Source organism: Phaseolus vulgaris, chromosome 6 (assembly GCF_051622355.1).
Source record: "Phaseolus vulgaris cultivar YP4 chromosome 6, ASM5162235v1, whole genome shotgun sequence".
Lineage (NCBI taxonomy): Eukaryota > Viridiplantae > Streptophyta > Magnoliopsida > Fabales > Fabaceae > Phaseolus > Phaseolus vulgaris.
Window position 1 is genome coordinate 33,472,232 of NC_143503.1, and position 23,574 is coordinate 33,495,805.

At 32.3% G+C, this 23,574-nt stretch overlaps 2 protein-coding genes across 9 annotated transcripts; one reads left to right on the forward strand and one right to left on the reverse strand.

The window, feature by feature from the left end:
- Window positions 1-1,763: 1,763 nt before the first annotated feature.
- LOC137832391 (F-box protein At5g46170) lies at window positions 1,764-4,588 on the forward strand. Its single transcript, XM_068640534.2, has 2 exons — window positions 1,764-3,308; window positions 4,122-4,588. Exon 1 carries the CDS (start codon window positions 2,159-2,161, stop codon window positions 3,296-3,298), a length of 1,140 nt encoding a protein of 379 aa, XP_068496635.1. The 5' UTR covers window positions 1,764-2,158; the 3' UTR covers window positions 3,299-3,308; window positions 4,122-4,588.
- Window positions 4,589-11,032: 6,444 nt separating this feature from the next.
- On the reverse strand, window positions 11,033-22,224 carry TCP2 (TEOSINTE BRANCHED 1, cycloidea and PCF transcription factor 2). Of its 8 annotated transcripts, none has more exons than XM_068640539.2 (7): window positions 22,001-22,224; window positions 21,751-21,851; window positions 21,590-21,654; window positions 21,248-21,359; window positions 21,001-21,122; window positions 18,742-20,674; window positions 11,033-11,388 (listed from the first exon to the last, which is right to left on the reverse strand). In XM_068640539.2, the coding sequence occupies exon 6, from the start codon at window positions 20,309-20,311 to the stop codon at window positions 18,776-18,778; it is 1,536 nt and encodes a 511-aa protein (XP_068496640.1). In that variant the 5' UTR covers window positions 20,312-20,674; window positions 21,001-21,122; window positions 21,248-21,359; window positions 21,590-21,654; window positions 21,751-21,851; window positions 22,001-22,224; the 3' UTR covers window positions 11,033-11,388; window positions 18,742-18,775. The 8 variants fall into 8 exon arrangements, with proteins under 8 accessions (XP_068496640.1, XP_068496644.1, XP_068496646.1 ...); XM_068640543.2 differs by having other exon boundaries at window positions 11,033-11,363; window positions 21,001-21,127; window positions 22,001-22,206; XM_068640545.2 differs by having other exon boundaries at window positions 11,033-11,357; window positions 21,001-21,127; window positions 22,001-22,203.
- Between the last annotated feature and the right edge of the window lie 1,350 nt (window positions 22,225-23,574).

The following is a 23,574-nucleotide window of genomic DNA, read 5'->3' on the forward strand; positions in this document are numbered from 1 at the left end:
CGTAACATGATTAATTACGTTATTTTATACGACTTAATATAATCGATTAAGTTATATAATATAATACAATAGAATAATAAAAAATTAAAAATTTAAAAGAATAATAATAATAATATTCATAAAATAATGATTATAATAAAAAATACTGATAATAATAAAAATATTATTATTAATAAACTATTAAGAATAAATAAATATTAAATAATAACAGTAGTAATAAAATAATAAAATTAGAAATAATAATAATAATAAACTTATAAAATAATAATTAAAAAATTAATAACAACAATAATATTATTATAATTTGATATTTAATTAAAAGTAATTAATAACATTAATTTGATATTATAATAATTATACTTTTTACTATATTTCCCTCAATTTATTTTGTTAGGTTTTGGATTTTTTTGTTATAAGGACTTCTCCTATTGGATCTCTAATCTCGATTGAAACATATAAGAAGTAATATTTCCAAAAACTCTTCTAACATTCAAATCAGCATTTTATATTTCGTGATTAAAATAATAAAATTTTATTTTTATTTGACTTGAATCCATGTATTTATAAGAACAAATGAATTTTTATGTTGATAGATTCAAACTAATACGAATAATTGAGTTAATTATTGTATTAGATAGATATTTTGGATATCTTAATTATGTTAGTTAAGTATCTTAAACAGTAATTTCAATTTGGTTTTTTTGATGTGTTCGATTATCCTTGTCATGATGATGTCGACCATGTATGTATCATTATAAAAAAAAACACAAATTTAAAAAATATGGATAATATTGATTTATTTACCTTTACAAATTGTGTTTGCAATAAAAAAACACACACGACATGGCTTCAATAACTATGACTTTGGTATGAAAAAAAGGACGCATGCATTTATAAATGAATCCATATTTTATGTGAAGAGAAATTAATGTCAATTTCTATTTCAATTAGCAAACCAATTGTCCAAACTGTGTTTATATTAATACATAGTTTAAATCACTCTCAAATAATGAATTATAAAATTATTAAAATTTTAAATTATTGATAAATATAATCTAAAATATGTTTTAAATTAATAACGATAAATTTTCTAACTTGTTAATTTTAGTAAGCTTTGGGTTTTTGTAATTTTTTTAATTGAGTCTGTACAAAGGAAGTTAAAACAGTTCACTGATTTATCTGTTTTAATATAAAAATTATTTTTTTAATATTAATTTGTGTTATTAAATTAACATTTTAAATTCAATAATATTTTCAAATTTTTTTCTAAAAAAAATCAAAACGTTTTTTAAAAGAAAGCAAAAACAAGTGAGAATTGGACTTTATCTCGCGATAAAAAGGCCTGTTGGATTGTGTAATTATACTGGCATTGTGTTGGATTTGGTATTTTTTTTCTGAAAAAAAAAAATCCATTCTCGAATTTTAAATAGTTTTTACTTCATATTTCTTAAAAGTATATTATTTTTATTATTGAAATTATAATTATTGAATAAGTTGGTTAATAATAAAGTTGTTGTGATTAAAGTTCTAAATATTAAATGCAAAATTTAGAGTGTAATAATGAATATTTTTAAAGTTTTATAACTAATATCAGTTTAATAAAAATAAAAATAATTGATATTTGAACATCACTTATAACATTAATATGATGGTAATTATTATTTTTTACAAGATATGTAGTGATTTATTATAAAATTGATATTTAAAGAATAAAATAATAAAAGAAAAGAGTTTTTAGGTAGAATAAAGAATAAGAAAAATGGAAAAGAAGAGGGTTAGATGGAGAAATTAATTGATGAGATTAGAGAGGAGAGAATAGTGTGGAGAGAGTGGAGTTAGAGGAAGAAGATAATGAAAAGGGACAAGAGAGGAAGAATGATGAAATGACACACAATCACAGCCTCTACCACTGATCCACCTTTTTCCTCGACGCGCATCGTATCTCTCTCTCTTGTTTCTCTTCTTCTCTCTCTCATATATGTAAAGACAAAACCAAAACCATTTGCAGTCTCATTTTCCAATCTCTTTCGCTCTCTCCCTAACCGTGTTAAGGCTTCACCCGTTGGTAGATCTGCATCAAACAAACCCCTAAATTCAAAAACCCTTGCGATCGGATCACCTTAATTCGTTTTCCCAATTTCTCTGCTCTTTCTCTACAATGTCCTCTCAGCGCGCAGATCTAGCGTGCCGGATCTTCCCGGAACCCGATGCCTACCAAATCGACCACTTCGACCGCCTCCCGGACTCACTGCTCCTCCTTGTCTTCAACAAGATCGGCGACGTCAAAGCCCTAGGCCGCTGCTGCGTCGTTTCCCGTCGCTTCCACTCCCTCGTTCCGCAGGTCGAAAACGTCGTCGTTCGCGTCGACTGTGTCATCTCCGACGACGACTCTTCCTCCTCCTCCGCCTCCTCCGACAAGTCCCGCGGTCCTTTCTGGAACCTCCTCCGCCTCGTCTTCGGCGGAATCGTCAAGCCCATCCAAACCCTAGGCCAGTTCCTCGGCCCTAAACGTCCCTCCTCCTCCTCCCCCTCCCCCTCCTCCTCCCTCGCCGTCGGCACTGATGACGACTCCGACGCCGGCGTCACCCACCACTCCCCCACTCAGGTACTAAAAAACTTCAACGAGATTCGCCTCCTCCGGATCGAGCTCCCCAGCGGCGAGCTTGGCATCGAAGACGGTGTCCTCCTCAAATGGCGCGCCGATTTCGGATCAACCCTCGACAATTGCGTCGTCCTCGGCGCTTCCTCCGTCTTTCACCCGAAAGATCTCACCGACAGCTCCGCTACCGCCACCAATTGCACAGACGACAACGGAAGCATACCCGACTCGTTCTACACCAACGGCGGCCTCAAACTGCGCGTGGTTTGGACCATAAGCTCCCTGATCGCCGCCTCCGCTAGACATTATCTTCTGCAGCCTATAATTTCAGAGCATGGGACTCTCGACAATTTGGTCTTGACCGACGCTGATGGGCAGGGAGTGTTGTACATGAACAGGGAACAACTTGAGGAGCTGAGGGTGAAGCCTCTTTCTGCGTCGTCTGCGTCTAAGAGGACTCTCGTTCCGGCGCTCAACATGAGGCTGTGGTACGCGCCGCACCTGGAGTTGCCCGATGGGGTTGTGTTGAAGGGTGCCACGCTTGTTGCCATTAGGCCCAGTGAACAATCCCCGAACACCGCCAAGAAGGAGGCTTCTGATTTGTCTTGGGTATCCACGGCGTTTGAGGAGCCTTATAGGACAGCTGCTACAATGCTTGTCAAGAGGAGGACTTATTGCCTTGAGATGAATTCTTTCTGATCCATTTCAGGTGCTTAACTTAATTGTTCATATATATTTTAATTTGTTGAGTTCCCTTTGATTTGGGATATATGGCCTTGTTTGTTTGATGTTTCCTTAAATTTGTTTGTCTTCTAACCACATTTTTGGATGTGTTTTGTCGCCTGAATACTTGAACAGAGCAGACCTAAAGCTGGAGAAGGATATGTGATGCCATTCAGTTTTGGGTTGGATAAAACCTACATGCATTTTCCTAGGTGCTTTTTGGTCAATTCTCTGATCAAACATGTAGTTTAATCTCGGTAATCTACATTGGTGTTTAATGTTAGCCTTTGTTATTAGATTACCGAGGTGAAACTCATTGGAATGGGAGAATAGAACCATAAACACTTTCCGAAACTGTATCTAAGTTTTGTTCTCTTTTGTTTTTGAAAGCAATTTTAAAAATTTGATAGAATTTGGATGAGAAAGTAATCATCAATCAAACCAGACCTGCTTTTCTTGTTTAGTTTTCTATGAAGGTTTCGAAGTCAAGGGCTCTTTACTGTTTGTTTCACTTCAGTTTTTTTTATGTTAATTGATTTCCTAGTGACTGCTTGATTGTGTATGTGTACGAGGAATCTCTCTTGCTAATCGGTTTGGTATTTGGATCAATTGGAATGGAGGGTGTATAGAATGCATTTGCATGTACTTCTTCCCAGCTAGCTTACCTCACTACTGTTTAGTTTTTATGTTCTAATTGTTTCCTTGTTTACCTAATGAGATTCTTTTAATTCGATGTTATATCATTGTTTACTTTATGAAAGTTTAGAACTCTCATATTTGTTTGAAATGGAAATTTCAGGAAATGTAGAATCATTTAAAAAGGGGGAAAACTCAAGTTCTTCATAGAAGGAAGGAATCAGAAAACTCAAATTTTCTTTGGGCGGACATGAAGTGGAAGCAGCTTGGTTGCAGGAAACTTGCTCTTCCCGGCTTCAGAAACTGTGGCCCAGACTTGAGTAGTTACTGAGGGGAACTGCAAATCATTCACCTATCATGCTTAAACTGAAAACTGAATGCATCTGCTGGTTTTTTTAATTTGAGGCAATGCTTGTAAGAGTGCACACCTGCAACTAGGATGATCATGTAAGAGCTTTAAGTTTGTAGTCATCTGCCCTTATCAGATCTCTGTGAATATTCTAGGTATCAGTTTGGTTTGCCTTTGTGATATATTTTTCTCGAGTTAAATGAGCAATGTAATTTGCTTCTGTAATTTTAAATAACTGCTGGATGAGGTCAATCATGCGAAATGCAATACTTGTTCCTGCACTTACTTCTTTGTCGTCTGAAGGTTTTCGTGGGGCTGAAGCGAGTCAAATTGGTTTGCAAGTTACTTGTCGGTGTGAACTTGTAAACTGTTCAAACGAGACTCAAGCTAAGGAATGAAGGTGCAGCCGAAAATATTGGCTTGTTTATTAAATGAACCCAACTACAACTTTTTAAATATTCGGTTCATACTCTGATTTGGGGCTGAATTGAGTCAAGTTAATTGAATTTGTTAACAGTTCAGATAGCTATTCATACCACCACCTAAGAGTGGCTACCTACCAGCATAATCTGAAGTGAAGTATGAACTTCTCAGATCACACAAGCAGTATATTTTTTTTTTCGCAAAAACAAGTTGTACTGTCTGCGAGCTGATTTGATTTTGAATGAACACGTGTACGAACACTCAACGAAGTTGGAAAATTAATTAAAAAGAACGGGCTTTTTATTTATAGTTCGGCTAGTTAAATTTGTCATCCATCCAGTTTTATATTCTTACGTGTTTAAGTAATATAATTATATATTTCATTAAAAAGAAAGCGTTTGTTTTGATATAATTTATGTGTATTGGTTCAAATAATTTATAAATATAAATTATAGTCATTCTTGTCCATTTCGAAATAATTATATCTGTTTTCTAATTCTCGTTTATTTTTAACATTATTAAAGTTTGTGTTAGTATTTTTTTAACCAAGTTTGATCATTTATGTACTGAAATATATTTAATATGTTTAATGAAGACTTTTTTTTAACATCCAAATGTCAGTTACATGCGTAAAGGTAATAGTTAACATTAAAAAAAAGTGCAGTATTTAGATTTACAATAGGAGCATGAGATTGTTATAAAGATGATTAACTTAGAAGTAAGGATGAGTTGGAGAATTCCTAATAAAAAAAAGGTTTATACCTAAGTAGCTGAAATTAGAGGTGCCTACTTTGCTTAGCTTAGGTGTTATAACAGTTTTGTCGTTTTGGTTTATTATGTGTGCGTCGGGGGGACAGAGAACTGAACGTATTTAAAAGTAAAATTGGGTATTTAAAAAGAGTGGATGGCAATTTGAGTGGAGTGAAGGTAGAAGATTAGTTAGTTGGGAATTGATACATAGTATGTATGGGTTTATTTAAAGCTCACATGATGTCTTCATCACGCCCTTCATAGTTGTTTACATCGTGTCAAGACTGCAACCTTTCAACACCCTTTATTTTGGTGCTCAATGGTCCCCTTTTAATACACCACACTTCCACTTTCTTATTTCTTATTTCTTATTCACATACCTCTATTTTAAACTATGCCTTCACACTCTTCATAACAAACACTTTCACTCCAATTTTTCTTTTACTTCTTTTTTTCTCAATCAAGACTTTCGTACTATGTATTACAGATACGAATATGAACACTGATACGATACGGATACGGACACGGAGATACGTATAATTTCTAAAATGTAGGATACGGAGACACGAATCTATATATTATATAATTTTGAATTATATAAATTGAAAATAAATATTTATGTGTAAAAGTTTGTTTCAGATTCTTTTGGGAGCAGGAATATATTTTTCATGACTGGTTCAAAAGAATTTGTTCCTTATTTTTATAATCATAATAAAAATTTATATAATAAATTTGAGTTTTTAAAAAATTATTGTATTTATACTTTTTAAAATTATGTTAAAACCGTGCTAGAATTTTCAAAAATCCAACAAATATTTTTTAAATTGAACATTTCACCAATAAGTATCATGTCGTACGAGTGTCGACACAGATACGCCTATTTAAGAGAATTGACCAAGCTTCAATAGCTTTCGTAATCAAATCTGTCTAGGAAAACACATTTAATTTGTTTTTTCTTTAATAAATCTTAGGTATTTCAAAAGTTTAGTATAGATTCTTAGTCACAGATACCTTGAGTTAAAAACAAGTGGGATCAGTGCATGATTATCATCATTATGCAGGAAGATTCATTTCAAGCCTCCTTAATATCTTTTATAACTTTCTTAATCATTCAATATTTTGATATTTTTAAATGTTAGATTAGATGTATCTTTTTTATTCTTTATTAAAAGAATTATTTGGTGACGTAATTGAAACTGTGATTTTTGGACATTATTGGTTACTGATTCAATTTCACAGATCACCAGCCCGTGGACCGACCCACCCCTTATAATGAAAAGGAGAAAGAAAGAGGCAGAGAAGCCAAAATTTTGAGTCTTTCTTTTTTGTTTCGAGGTTGCAAATAAAAATCTTCAGCTGTTTGGTTCTAAATGCCAATAGCATCTTTTAGCAAATTCAAAATACTTGCAAAATTTTAGCCTTTTTTTGTTGTTGTTGATAATGATGTTCTTATATGATTGGGAAAATCACTCTTTTGTTATGTAAAAAGTCTAAAAGTAGATATCCTTTTGTTTATCATATTGATGGCTTGTAGGTGAGAACTTTATTTCTAATCATATAACTCAACAGCTGCCACCCATTTCCAAAATATCCAACTTCTTTTTCTTTTAACCCCCCAAAAAAACTTCTCAAACTTTAACTTTCACAACGACTCATTTTATAGCTTGTTCTATTGAACTAGACTCATCTGTGTAAGTAAACTACAAAACCACATTATTATTTTTTTCTTTTGTATTGTCTAAACATCATTCTTTTGTCCTTCCAACCAATCTGTTATATTATTACTACTTTCATGAAGAAAAATGGATGGAATTAGAAGAAAAAAAAGGCCATGTCTTGACCTAGAAATGGGTCAAACCACAGCCAAAATTTATGTATATTATAAAGCTGTGTTTGAATAAAGGTAGGATGAAATAAAGGGCATTCAAGTATGGTGCGTTATATAAACAAATGTCACTCTCAATGTCAGAATAGATAACCATTGGAGAACAACATTAGATTGAACAAGTATGGGAAGTTGAAGAAGGGTGGAGTTGATTCTTATGTTGTTTATTATTGAATTAGTCATTGTCTAAGCAGACAAGTTTCCATTCTATTACATCATGGGCAGAATGGATTAGGAGGAGCTGGTCATAGTTATGTTTTATCTTATCTGATATTACCACAATGCCTTTTCTTCCATTCAATCATCAATGTAGCTGCTTCCTAAAAGAGACATGGCCCATCTTGGCAGATGAGAGAAGCTACATCTATAATTCTTGTTTTATTTTCTTTACATCAATCATCTAGTGTTTGAATACGATTTTATGTCTGTTTAATTCAAACTAACCCATCAGTTAAGTTCTTTTGACTTCAACTCTGTTCATGCATAAAACTTAAATGCAAGATAAGACTTAGATTAAAATTGAATTTCGTGTTTTTTGTCTGCAGAAAATCTGTTTTCTTAGTTCTTGACTCAATCATTCAACTTTATAATTGATTTAGGGTCAACTAATAAATGTGCAATGTCCAAATCTACCATATGCCTATCAGTGAGTTATTACTGAGGACTGTGATGATTTGTTGAACACCCCCACAACTTTTTGACTCCTACTCCACAACTTTATTTTATTATTTTTATATTCTAATTAAATAAGGCAAGGGTGGTTCCAAGAAGCAAGCTTTATTTCGTGTGTGTTTTTGTTTCTCTAACAAAAATGATTCATAATAGGTGTTATTTTATTAGGTACTTAGCTGTTTCTGCTTCTAACATTATCTGTTTGTCACATGAGGTACCTTAGCTTTGCACGCATACAATCCACGTGAAATGAGGTATAGAGTTAGTGAGTGATTGAGCAGAAGCAAGAAACAGGTCTTGTTGCTCACTCATAAGCCTTTGTTTTTCCATAATGTTCCATTGATTCCTTTGTTTTGTTATTAAACATGATGCATTGGTGATTTTATATAGAATTAGGAGCCATATCCGATGTATTATAATTGAAGATGTCGCCTTCTATTTTATTCTACCCTACTGATCTTTAGCAAGGGTAGATGCATCCAAGTGGGGGAATAATATAGGACACAGCAAATGGTGAAGAAGCCCCCACATGCTAATATTTATGCCGGCAGAGTTTGTGACAATGAGGGACTGAACCACTGGACAAGATATAATTAATATAACCAAGAAGGGTAATGAAAAAAGGAAAATTTTATGCATAGGGTCTTTAGGATTATCTAATAATTGTACTGTTTTGCATCATCACACTAGCATTTTGGAGCATTTTCAGGTGGCACTTGCATCTTCCAAATGAAACTTGTCAACTTTTCTGCTTTTGGCCTTTAGTTCTGGTTTGCTGTCTATAGGACCTTCTCATTTGACCTTTAGGGTGTGAAGCAATTAACTAATATCTTGAAACTTAAATTATTGGGTCAGAATGAGAAGCAAACAATTAGATGGTGATTTCTAAATTCTAGATGTATATTTTAAACTTTGAAGCTTTAATTATTGTTGAATTCATTAGCACGTCCACGAGGGGTATCTGCTATTTTTTTTATAAGGGTTTCTACCCATTTATTTTTCTTTCATGTCATAGCAGGTTCTTCAGTTTATGTATTGTTCTAGCAGATCATGGAGTTTATTTTATTAACATCTGCTAAGATTTCTTATAATATGTCTCTTGGTTTCGTTTGAAAAGTCACACTCTAATTTTCTTTCTTTTCCTCTTTATAAGCTATAGTGGCTCTCATATCATATGTTTGGTCCTTTTAAACTCAATAATATTCATTGCTTCTCATTTTGACACAGCAAAAACATTGGACATGCTCTCATTTAACTCCTGTTTGTAACCAAAAATTTATTATATTTGCCCTTTTCACATTTTATTTCTTATACACATTTTTCAATCTTGTTATATTTCTCATTTACTTTTTCTCATATCTTTTTACTCTGAAAACTTAGTCCTAGAATAAAAGTGTACTCGAATAAATTTATCTACAAGGATTTCTTTGACAGAAAAATAAAATAAAAAACTTAAAAAAAAAACAGTTTATTTAAACGTTAGTTTGTAGAAGTTCTGTTATATAATTTTTCACTGTTTTTTTAAATTTAAAAATATACTAATTTTATTTCATAAAAACCTTTATCTTTTCTTTTTCAATTTTCCTTTTTAGAAGTTCTAAAATGGAATTTGTTCAATCTTTTATCTTCTAAATTATGCAATCTGGAATGTATTTATTTTAAAATATTTTGTATTGTAGAATTTGAACTTTAGGAGATTTAAATAGAAAATAAAATAAAATTTCAGATTATAGGATTCAAAATGTAAATTTTAAGAATGAAATGGTCTTTTCACCTGACTTGTGAGATTCTGGAAGAATATATGGAGGTGTAGGAAGAAACAGTCCTTGCAGGTATCAATCTAAATTTTGGATTTTTTTATTGGGCTTTTCTTCCCTGTCCAGGTTATTATTGACTAGAAAAAACGGGTAGTTGTTAAGTGCACCCCCTTACTGAAATTAATTTTAGATAAAAATAAAAAAGTCTAAAAGTACTTTTCAACTAAAAAGTTTAATAGCTTAAAACATTTTTTACTCAGTATTTCATTTTTTACTCATGTAAATAATCATGCAGACCGACCATCCACAGCTTGTTATTAAAATATGCCGGATGGACTCACTAATTACCTGCTTAGATATCTTCTTCATAATCTGTAGTCAGTGTGGATCAAGAGCGTTGGGTGGACTAGCCTGCTAATCCTGCTAATCGACATAAATAAAAAAAAATTATTTTATTTTTTTTATAAAAAAATTATATCTCACTTATTAATTATTATAGTGGGATCTTTATTTTATTTTAAAAATTTAATTTTAATATATTAAAAAACAATAATGTTTTATTTTAATTATCTAATAAATTAATATTAAGAGTGACAATAAATTTAATTTTAAATAAAATTTTATATTTAAAATTTGTTAATAAAATAATAATATAAATAAGATATTTTAATAAAATTCTCATTAAAAAATTCGACATCTTCATTAAAATATTTTTTAGCAAAATTTTGATAAGATACTTTGATACATTTATATATATAAAATAGATGCAAAACAAGATATATTAAATTAACTTTATTAATATAACTTAATTTTGAAAGTATATTTAATTCTATTTAAAACAAGATACAAATAAATGGTCCCCCAACCCACTTTAAAGCTTTAGTTGTATGGCAAATCAAAATAATAAGATTGTCCAATTTACAAAAGATATTAAGGATTTTTCATCCAAATTTCTAAAAAGCAAATAATATTAATTTTGTTGTCAAAATTAACATATAGGTGAAAAAAAATCAGATTTTGAAAAGCTAATAATAAATAACTTCTACAAATTGCTTTGTTAAAAGAAGTTTACCTCATAAAAAATTAAATTTCTCTTCCACGAGTATTTATGAAGAATTTCTCTAAAATACCTTAACTATTGGTATCAACACAAGTATTCACCAAAATCATAAACGAAAAATCATAAACGAAAGTCTCTAACAAATTAATCATGCTGAAATTGTCAGGGAAGAAAAGTATTGATGGTTGTCAAAAGAATTTTTTTCCTTCATAAAAAGTGTGCCATCAGAAAGGGCACTAGAAATTTGAAGTTTTTAGTTTCCTACAGCTCTTCCCAACCAAACGTTACAGGCAAATTCAGAATCAATATTTTAGAAAATGAAAATATCTTGAAACATTCTTACATTTATCCATAAATATAGTACTATGCACGCAGCATAACTTAATAGATATCCAAATACTCAGTGTAATTGAATGACTAAAATGATCCAACAAAAAACACCAATACTTCATCACAACAACTTATCCTCCATTTTGCAGAAGCCAAACGAGAGACACAGCTTGCTGCTCCTACAAAAAACAAATACCACAATCCCTGTCAAAATGTAACAAAACAAACAAATATCAGTAACCCTATATACATAAACAATTCAGAAATTTCAGCATGATTATGGAAAGTAGACAATGGTTAACCACACTGCAGAAGAGGGTTTTGGCCAATAACATATACTATGCATTACGTCAACTCTAACTTGACTCCTCAAGATCAAATTACACCTTAGAAAAGAGTGACTCACAACATAAGCAAATATCATTGAAGAAAAGCATGATTGGTGTGTAAGGTGCAAAACTTAACTGTTTATTTATCATAATTTAGAAAAATATGATCAGTAGAACAGTCTCAACCTGACAACCTTACAATCTATCATATCATTGTTATTTTTTTTTATCAAAATGAGTGACCTTTTTAAAGTATATGGCATAAAAGTTCCATATACTTAAAATTCAACCAGGAAGGCCAGTGAATCTAGTTATTGCAAGACTGCTCTGAATAAACAAAACCACCTCAAACTGAACAGAAATTTCTCCTATTCCCTCATCCTTCTCTCTTCAGCTGTCTATATTTTGAATCTATTGATTTTTGTTTCTCTTCATTTTATAATATAAAATGGTTAGGATTTCACTTCTTATGGTACTAGGAAAAAACAAATACTTTTTGGTTGCAAATTCCAATTTTTCAGTGTGAATCCACTTTTTTCTTGCTTCTATAGTGTGAAATTCTGAATCCACTCAGTCCCAAACTTTCCATTTGCTTAACCAATTTCTTTTACTTAAAAAATGACAACCTTCACCATTGCTTTAGTTCATTTGCTACTAGTGAACCACTTTCTTGCCCTGATCAATAAATTTTCTGCCTTTTTTCCAACACTGACTTCTCCAGAACACAAAATCCAAAATATCTTAAATATTTCTGAACAATATTTGAGGCTTTTCAAAATTGTTTTGCTTCATTTATTGAAAACTAATCTGTGTAAAACATCTAGTCCTAACTCATACTTAAGGTGAGGTAGGCAAGAGTAAAGATCTCAATCATCATAGTTACTTCTCCGTCCTTAAATTTTGAAATGAGACCTTCCAACTCTGAAAACTTTAAGGCTTCAAATTCCACCATACATTGGCTTTAACTCCCTCCCAAGTATGAGGCTGATGTCAATTGGGTCAAAATCTACAGCTATAGTTCACCTTTTTACTAAAAAAAACTAAAAACTAATAAAAAGTGAGAAAGAACAAGGATGATCCAACCTAAATACATCTTATAAGGACTAAAGCACCGCCACTAAGATGAAGGCAAAGAAAAAAATTATAGTTTATGCCTACACAATGATTATATACTAAATCAAGAAACTAATCTGTATAGAAGAATCAGTACCTTGAAGTGATTCACAACTTCAAGTTCCATTCATTTCAAAATGAACTCTAACTTTGATTATTTGTATAACTTCAGTTACAGTTCACTTAGCACTGTAACAAGGTTGTCGTATGAGAAGATTCCATCACCCAAGTACACAGATTGGTTAGTATATCTACTTGTATTGAATATACTCAGAATATACTACGGAATTTTATAAATGTTACTATTAATTGATCAGTTGATAATTATTCAGAGATAAAGCTTAATAACTCTGACTATCTCTTCTCATGTCTCTAATATGGTTATATCATTAACCAAGAGAAACATTCCCATAAGAGGGAGATTCACTCTTTCAATATTCATATCTACTTGCTCATTACTATTTTTTTTACCTATTGACTTGAGCGTCATTCATAAGTGACCTTCCATTTGGTTTCGTGCTCACTTTTCATTATCTAAGATCTTAGCTCATTAAGAGTTTGGCCCAAAGATGTTCAATTTTCAGTAAAAATAATTAGTCATCCTCATTCTTGTTGATACAAAGTGTATGCTCATTAAGATGTTATGGAAACTGTACACAATTTTGCTATTTCAAGCATTTGGTGCCTTGTTGCTGCTCAAAGCTCAAAGATTTGGTGCCTGCTTCATTTCATTTTGACATCAAATCCAATATGCTGTTCTATATATATTTTTCTTTATGAATATCTTGTAAAATTAATCTGTGGCTACTCACTCTCTTCTCTACAAATTTAAATGATAACTTTGTATTTTATTCTTAAAATATTTAAGAGCACATTTCATTTATTAAGTTACAATGTTGCACCCCTGGGTTTTTCCACCAAGATTACTTATCTTGTGCATTAACCACTAGAAATTAAGTTGATCAAGTTGTAATCTAACTTGTTGTATTATGTTTTACATTATTTTGCACCAAACACATCTTAACATGGTGTTTAGATGAAAAGAAACAGAGAAACAGTTTAGGGAAAGGAAACCATGATCTCTTCATTCTCATTTTTACCTTACCTCCAATATTAGGAGATTTTAATGGGAGGGTGGTGGGAAGCTAAGGACTACACTCCTCTAAAATACCTAAAAGACTGACATTAAAGCTACTGATAGCTAGAAGACAAACGTTCCTATTTTTCATTTCCCTCATGACAATCTTACAAGTGACAACATCTAATAAAGCAAACTACAATAAAACTAAATTATATTTTTTTTTAAAGTTTTATGTTAGACATCATCACTAAACTTTACATCTCAACCAGACTCAAAATAAATTATATTATAAATACTATTTTTTATATTTTAAGATCACCCTATAAAATCTTAAGTCATTTGGTTTTCATTCTTTGTGTTATTTAGCCTTGAGGACAAGGTTCCATTTAAAATGATAGGATGGGTCTAAAGAGACCCAAAAGAAAGAAACTAGATTGGCATAAGAATTTTATAGGATGTTCTTAAAATAATAAAAATAATATTCAGTTTTCTTTTTGCTCATTTATATTAGATGTGTTCACGGGTTGTTATTTATTAGGATGGTTATTCAATGACTATTCTTTTTATAATCTTACATAGTGGTCTTGGTTTAATTCAATCCTTGCACTTACTTAAACACTATAATTTAATTATATTTCTAATATTTTGAAATCTCTAACAAATTGAGAATTACAGATTAATTTTTCAAAATATGTCCTTCCATACACATGATCAACCAAATGACTTTATTTGTCTATTGTAAAAATAAAATATTAAATCGATCTCTCTCCTTTTCCTCTTCATTTGGGCTTAATTAAGTTTCCAAATCCCTCATAAATTTAGGTATTTTCAATTGAGTTTTTATTAAAAAAAATTGGTCTATTGAGTATACAATTTGTTTATATTTTTTCAATTGAGTTCCTACCATTTATTTATTTTTTAATTTGGTGACATAGTTATTATCTTGTTTACTAGACTTCACGTGTTAAGAAATATAAGATTTTGAAATTAATATAAAATAATATTATAGTTAATATAAAATGACAAGTGACTTATTATATTCAATGAAAACGTGTTGGATAACAAGAGATCATCACTGTCACATCAATGGTGTTGACAACAATGATCCTTTGGTCGTTATAGTTGTAGATGATGATGTGGAAGTCATGGGGAAGCAAGACAACCTCACACCAATGGTGTTGACCACAAAGATCCCTTGGTCACTAGAGGTGATGACGTGGAAGTCAACGAAATGCATAGCAATCTCGTTATCCTTATGAAAGCAATAAAAGTCACTTGTCATTTAGCAATATCTTTGTATTAATCACAAAATCTCACATTTCTTAACTCAGGAAGACAAGAAGCAAGATGACAAAACAAGAAAACAGTCACATCACCCAAATACCGGAAAAATTAAACAGCAATGCTCAATTGAAAAATATAAAAAATAGTACTCAAAAAACAAAACAAAAATTAATAAGGACTCAATTGAAAATAATCCAAAATTATGAGGGATTTGAAACTTAATTAAACTCTTCCTTTTTCTACTTTAAACAAAATAGTTCCTAAAGGTGACAAGTACTTTTTTCTGCATATCAAAAAACAAGTATCTATCTCCACTTACGTGCTAGTTATATCTATCTGAAAATTAACATTAGCAATTTGTAAAGCGATTTCAACTTACATCATTTCAGTTTAGTTTTCTCATCTCAACAATCTTGAGTAGCCTCACCTCAATGTAGTATTCTCATCATCAGAATGAGTGCCAGTGTGAATAAAAGTCACAATTGGACAAGAATTCACAAGTTGAAAGAAACATTATTAGAACAAATCCAACCATAAGATTTTGAGAAAAATATGGGGGGAAACTTAGTTGTATAATTTGCTTATTTCCAATGATAGACATATCTCCAGTATATTATATATTAATAAGACTTAAACAAATTTTAGAATACAATCGATTTTAGTATGGAGGGCCCAATAAAACATTTGTTTCAAATTCGGTACCTAATAAATTAAATATTTTAATTTAAGTCTCCTATATTACCTAAGTCGGTTCTACTGTTCACATATATATAAAGTTAAAACATTTTCACATGTCTACTAATTATGTAAATCACTATGTTATATATGACATGTCTATTTTTATGAGACCAAAAGAGAAATTATAAAAATATTTCAGATTTCAGTTCAGTTAAAAGGCTCAACATAATAGTAGGAGCGAAATATAAATAAATATTGTTTTCAATGACTTAAACCAAAATTTTATAATTTATTTGGTATCTAACTTAAAAATAAAATTAGATACTCAAAATAAATATTTGTAATATACTAAGGACCTTAAACATATTAAAATTGCCATATATCTGTTACTCATAACTTCAATTATCATGACAAGAAAGATATATTCAATAACTTGTTCTCAATTCTAAGTTTGATAGAAAATGTCCTAGGAATTAAGCTAAAATAAAATATTCTAGAGAAATGGATTTTTGGATTTGTACCATACCTTGAAGGAATAAGGTGTGGCACATTTCTTATTCATACTACCAAAATAATAATCACAGATTACAAACATAATTATCCTTTTGTCTCTTCTCTAACCTCACCAACCAGCCTCTAGATTTTTCTGAAGATAGTTTGGATAGGTCTAAAACTAACTTAAAAAATCCTCACAAAAATAGAAGTAATGTATTAGTAGCACAATTCTAATAAAACTTTATGCTAAATTCTTCATTCTCTCTTTTCATTTCTAAACTAATTATTCATTGTTCCAATGTATTATTACTAGTTCTTTGCCATCCAATAGTTATATATATCCATTATGCCCAGAGAATTAATTGCATGGACTTTCCTGCTAGATAATGATAATTATACTTGCAATTAAAATTACATTTGTTTCTGATTTTATGTATTATTTTTACACGTTGATATATGTTCTTTTATTGAAAAAATGTTACACTATCTATTTTATGTGTGGACAATGCACATAATACTTTAAAAAAAAAAAAAAAAATAAGGAAAGTTAAAGGTCATACCAGTATTGTTTTTCCATAAAAATATGCATGTTTAATTAGTGCTAACTTCAAAAGAAGTTAGTGTATCATAAAAAAGAATCAAAGTGTTAATTAGTATTACAATTCTAATAAAGTTTTATGTTAAATTCTTTAATTGCTTTTACAATGTTTTTTAAGTTGAATCACTCATTGGCCAATAATGGTGTGTTATTTCTGTTCAAATGAGTGCCAACAGTAACATACGGTGAATTTAATATAATACTGTAAGAAAACAACTGCAGTATATATATTCGGGTAAGGACACGATTTATAACATTCATGGATATGTCACCTACATATTTACATCCCTTTTTCTTAAAGTTAGCATTACTTAAACACACTCGTAATTATAGTTATACCTCCCCTATTTTTACACTACTCCCTATGTACTATATAATAGTATTTTTTAAGGAAAATTTGTTAATTTTTATGTCATTTTTAAAATTTCAAGATAGCATATTTTTTCCAATTCTATTTTTAAGGAAAATTACCCTTATTTTTTGTTTTATTATGCATTGAAAATTGTTTGGAGAGAAAAAACTGAAAGGGGTATATTAGGTAAATCACTTAACAATTGCACTAAAAATCAAATAATTAAATGTTTTTCTTGGTTTGGGTGAAAGAACCGTAAAATACTAGTATATAGCAACCGAGAGAGTGTGTGTGTATATATATATATATATATATATATATATATATATATTAAATTCTACTATTTTTAATATTCTTTTTCTAATAAAAAAATATTATAACAGTGTACTAAAAAGTCGGATAGTTTTTTTTCTTGAAAAGGGAGGTAGTATGTACTAAATATACTCTCAACATGTGTTATTAAGGTTAGTGTAATTATCCTTAAAAAAAAGGGATGCATGTGTTATTAAGGTTAGTGTAATTATCCTTAAAAAACAGAATGAATGTGATATGCATGTAGATTATTATTCCTTTTATGATTTTAGTTTATAAGTAAGTTGGTTTATGGTTGAAGAGTGAAGATGTGGGACGTGCATGGAGGTTTGAGTAGATGAAAAGGTTCAAAATGAGTGATTTTGTTATCGAACTGGAAGGAATTTGGTCGCAGAAGCTGACAATGGCAATAAGAAAGATGTGATGTGATGTGATGTGCAGGTTGGGTAGTGAAATATGAATTGGGATCTTAAAGGCAGTTAGTTTTGGTTTTGGCACAAAAGTGATTAAGCTACTACTATGCTACACATGGTGTTTGTTGCGTTTACCACAATAAAAAGTTACACTTGGCACGGACTCACCGATGCCAGAGAGAAAGGGAACCAAGGACAAGGAGAGAACAAAAAAGGAGACAAACAGTGGAAACGCTATTCACGCCAATCCATGCACCAGTAAGACAAAAAAAAAACAGATAGCATCCCATAAAACTATGCTCTCTGCCCAACTTGTTTATGCTTACCAAGAAAGCAAACGGCTCCTGGTATTGCACAATGCACTCATTCAACACATCAATTCATGACCACTCTTTCAAATTCATTAAATAAATAAACCAAACACTCTCTCTCTCTCTCCCACACACACACACCACACACCACACACATTATTAAATATCCTCAAAGGTTTACCAATGCCAAAGCATAAACATATCAACGGGTAAGAAAAAAAAATGACAGCTAAGTAACTGCTCCTCCTCTGTCATATAATAAGTATTATTTAAGACTAAAATAAAGTCTTGCTGTTGTTTTATTTTAAAATTAATATCAATTGCATTTTATTTATGCTTTTCAATAATGTTTTAATATATTATTATTGCACTACGTGGTTTGCAATAATGCACCGTAGTAATAATGTTAATTTAATAAAACTAGACTTTTTTTAGCAATGTTAAAAAACATGGAATGATAGGTAATATGGGAGGGAGGGAGGAGTATGCAGCAATGAAAACAATGACAGCAAAACAAAAACAAGAACAGAATAGAAAATGAGGAGACTGAGATGAAAATAAAAAGATGAGGGGAGTTTATTTTTGTCTTACCAGGAAGAAATGAAAGTGGCGTCCCTGGAGGAACTTAGTTCTTTCCCTTGCCCTTGTGGTCAGAATGCCTGGTTCCATCGCCATAGCAAAGTTGCAAGCGGCCATCGAAGACGGGAGAGAACTGAAGGTGGTGGTGGTTGTTATTGTTGTTGGTGTCAATGGTTGGAGGAGCAGAAGAAGGAGCAGGAGCTCCAATGAAGAAAGGTAGATTGGATGATCCGTCTAAAGGTTGAAACCTCTGGAGGTGAGGCAAAAAGGACGGAGAATTGGACTGAAGGGTCCCCCTATTGAAAGCAGCAAGGCCCGAAGAGATGCTGAAGTTGAGGTTGTAATTGTCACCCCCGCTGGGCTGAGAAGCAGAAGAAGAAGAAGTGACCACAGCTGGCATGTTAAGGTGGTCTGGCATGAAGGAAAAATGCTGCAGCTGATCCGAGTGGTTTTCTCCACTGAATGGTGAGATGGGAAGGGCATGTCCCAATTGGAACTGTCCTGAAGAAGATTGATGTTGATGTTGATGTTGGTGTTGATTTCTTGCAGATGATGAAGAAGGTCCCACCAAGAGGCCTCCTGGGCTGAAGTAGTCCATTGGTGTCACTGTTGAAGACCAATGTTGTTGTTGTCTTCCCTTGTGGAATAGATTGGCCTCATCATGACCCTCATGGATCTGATGAACAGATGATCCGTTAGGACTTGCTGTGGTGGTGGGGTTAACTGTTACTGTGCTCCCAATCCCACCAGTGAGAAGCTCAGTGAAGGAAGCAGTGTGAGACATATGGTTGGGGTTGTTCACATTGTGGTGGTGGTGGTGGTGGTGTGCAACGCCAGACTCGTTCTCTTTCTCTTTCTCTTTCTCCTTGTCCCTATCTTTTCCCTTCTCTTTTGCTGCTCTTACCCTTGCCCTCTCCCTTGCCTTCACACGGTTCACACGGATCTCAGACCTTGAGAGGGACAAGCCTGAACCCTTGCTTGTCTCGGAAGTGCTGCTACAAGCGGACTTGGAGAGAGAGAGGTTCTGGCTTTGGTTTTGGCTTTGCTGGAGGAAATTGGTGTCTCCATCTACCTCGTCAAAGGCCTGTGGTTGACCACCACGTTGACCACTAGTTGGCCTTTTCTCATCACTTGGCTGCTTAGGGGTATCAGGGAAGGGGTTGTTGAGAGAAGGGAGCTCTGAGATAGCATCTGAAGCAGCATTGATTAACCACTCCACAGCCTTACTAGGTTGGTCATAACCCAACCGATCTTGAAGGTCGTAGAACTGAATGGCTGTGGTCACCGAGAGCCTAACCCTTCTATCTCTTAACCCCTTTGAAGTCATCACCTTGCTGTGCCTGTCTTTGCCACCAGATGCACGAGAAACCCTTATGATTCTCGAAGAGTGGTGCCAACTGCTTTGGAAATGGTTTGTACTAGCATCACTTCCTCCTCCTCCTCCTCCTCCTCCACCACCACCACCAATACCTCTTCTTCTTATGTCTCCTTCTTCTTCCTCCTCTTGGTATTGCTCGCTCCTTCCATTTCCAACTCTAGGAAACTTACACACTGCCTGTGCTTGAATCTCATCCTCTTCCATATCACAGACACGCCTTTTTTCCAGGCTATACACCCCACTTGGTCTTCGTCTTCTCTTATCCCAGGGAGAGTACAGGAGAGAGAGAGAGAGAAGAGAAGAAAAATAGAGTCAAAGGTGCGAATGGATGAGAGAGTGCACAGAAGGTGGGGTTTCTGTTGTTGCTATGTGCTTTGCATTGATGACTATGATTCAGAATCAGAGAGTACTTTGGCCGCGTAGTGATAAAAAGGCCTTTTATTTACGCACCGATAAATCGCGGTCCAAGTCAGAAGCCCTTGATAAAGCTTTTCCCAATCGCAGAAAGAAAAGAAAGCCTTTCAAAAGCAAAAGACTGAGTAGGTCGCAGAGCCACAGCCTCACCTCCTGCAAACCAAAAGCAGCACCACACCCACAACAACAACAAAATTAAATTAAATTAAATTGAAATTATTACCATCATCCCAAAAACAAGAGAAGTTTATTTATTGTGTACTTGCTTATAAAAATAAAATAAAATAAAGCCATCAGAACATTCTCAGGTTCACTTATTACACAGCAGATAGGATCTGAGTCTGACCATGTTGCTTAACACTCAGCATCTTAAAAGGTATAAGCCTAAACGTTTTATTAAAAACCATCAAACTTTAAGAAAAGGGATAACACAAATTATGCTTCGAAACTCCTACATATATATGTATATATCTACCTACCTTTGATCCAACTCTTCGCGCTTTGTTTTCAAGCTAAACCAGCAAATTTTGCAAATAGGTTGCGGATCTGCACCAACCTCCTTTTGCCTTCAGCTTGTATTTGCTTCTTTACAGCTTTTTTCCTGTCCTTAAAAATAGCAGACATTACGAAATCTCATTAGAAGCCACAACAACCTTTTTCATTGAGGCGTAGTTTGGAAATTACAGTTATTGTTTAACATAAATTAAAGAGGTTGAGGCTTGTTACTTTGAACATTGTTGGATCGGGTTTTGAGGAAGGTGTTAAGGTCTGGAGAATAGAAAGGAAAAAGAAAACAAGGTCTGAGTTTGTTGTTCCCACACCTCACAGATCTGTGAACCTGGAGTTCCATTAATGGAACAAAAACCAAAAGGGAAAATTAAATTCAGAACCTGCAAATATCAACTCTTTAAAACACATTATTGCATTTTCAGATCAGTTCCACCGTTTTGTCAACAGAAAAAAACAGGCTTTCATTATTTACAAGAAATTCAGACTCATTAAAACAGTATAATAGGAAGAAGAAAAAAGGGTAGCTTGGGAAGGAAAAAGGCTGAGAGAGTAATAGACCTCTGTTGTGTTATTTCAGGAATTGCTGAATTTTCCAAATGGTCATGCTTGCTTCTCAAGTGCACCTTGAAATGTAAAGAAAGAAGAAGAAAAAAGTTAAGCTTTTTTGTTGTTGTTTTCCTCTATCTATCCGAAACAAAAGTTTGTGTCCAAGACAAGACCTTAAATCCAAGACCAGAGCTTATAAGCATGTTTTGGTCCTGAATTTTGAGCTGGGTTTACTCTTACACATGCTTTTCTCTCTCTGTGTCTCTGTGTCTCTCTGCACATGGAAACATAAAACTGGCGTTATAGAGTGAGTGAGAGAAGAGCGACACAAGAATGTTCCAAAGGATTGTTTGGGTGGTGAAAAAGAAAGTGAAAGAAAATTGTGGTTGTGCTAAAGCTAGAAGTACAAGGTCGAAGTTGAACCTCTAGTGAAAGTGGCTTAAGCTGAAACCTGAAACATGAAGTGAAAGAGGAAGGCGAAGAAGAAGAACATAGAAGAAGAGATTGTTCCAAAAATCACCGGGCTTATCGGGAAACGGCAGACACTGTGCCGTTTCACACTTTTATGTATCTATAGCTCCACTTCTTCCATCTTTGTCCCTGCTTTTTCCTCATTTTACTCATTTACCTCTCTGCTCATTCATTATTCTCATTAATTATACCATCAATTTTATATTTATTAACACGATATAATAATTAAAGTCAATATTAAAATCAGTTTCATTTGAATCATTTTGTTCTTATTCAAAGAATTCTGTTTGATTTTTTCTTCTCACCAGATTTGTGTTTGGGTTCATATAGGATTGTTTATGACTTTATTGATTATTGTTTCTCTTGCTTTTTTTTAGGTTTTTCTCTTTAGGTCCTTTTGTCATGTGCCATTGGGATTCTTTTAAAGTGGGTGACCTTTCTTTGTTCTCGTGGAAGCCTTTCAATTATTTACTTTTTTTCCTTATACATATAATTTGTAGCTCTGTGATTTATTTTAAAAAAACAATTTAGATGAATGTAGTATTGTTAGTCCTTAAATTATTTGAGGGTTTGTTTAAAAGAGGGTTTTTCTTTGTCAAATGCTTACATAGAATTAGATAGGTTGTGATTAAAAGCTATGGCAAAACCTAGTGACCCAAAGAGGGGACCCCAAAACTGATTTTTATGAACCAAATGGAAGTAAAATAAACTAACTCATTTATGTTTCGTACAACTTCCCTTTCCTTCACTCCAACTTCAATCAATTTCAAATTCAAACTATCAACCACAGTAAAGATAGCAAGGAATTTAAAAGGCTGCGCTGTATTATCAAAATTCTTATTTTCTTTTTTCTTTTTCTCTTCTCCCTTCTCACAACACCAACCACATCTAGTAATTCTTTTTCTAGCACCTTAATTTATGATGAAATGTTTAATTTAAAAAAATAATTTTTGATTTATGGAATTGGTTAAACTTAAAGTTCACTTCAGATTTTATAATAATTTTAATATAATTTCAATACAATATAATTTTAGAAAAAATAAATACATTAATTTTTTACTAACTCAAATTTATTATGTAAATTTTTATTAAGATTATAAAAATAAAAAATAAATTTTAAAGAAGTGAAGTTTTATGTAAAAAAAAATCAATCATACTAATTCACATAAATCTTAATTATCAATTTATATAATTTATAATTATATAATACATAGATTTATATTTCGTATCTTATAATTTAAAAATTACATATATAAAAACGTTTATATGGCGTGTTTAGTATCTCTGTCAGTAATATCAAAGTGTTTATATATATAAATTTAAACATCTTAAACTAAAGTATTCACTTGAAGATAATCTCATAAAAAATATTCTAAACTATGAACTTAAAAAAAAGTAATGATTTTTAAAGCATGGAAAGAAAATAATCACTCCTAGTGTAATAATGTAGCTTGGTTAGTTGTCTCCCAAGAGTTGAATAACCCAATTGCATTTCATAGATTCCAAATTGAATTATTAACCCCGTA

Excerpts from the sequence above, each read along its gene's own strand:
- TCP2 (XM_068640539.2), bottom strand. The coding sequence starts at position 20,311 with ATGGAAGAGGATGAGATTCAAGCACAGGCAGTGTGTAAGTTTCCTAGA.
- LOC137832391 (XM_068640534.2), top strand. The coding sequence starts at position 2,159 with ATGTCCTCTCAGCGCGCAGATCTAGCGTGCCGGATCTTCCCGGAACCC.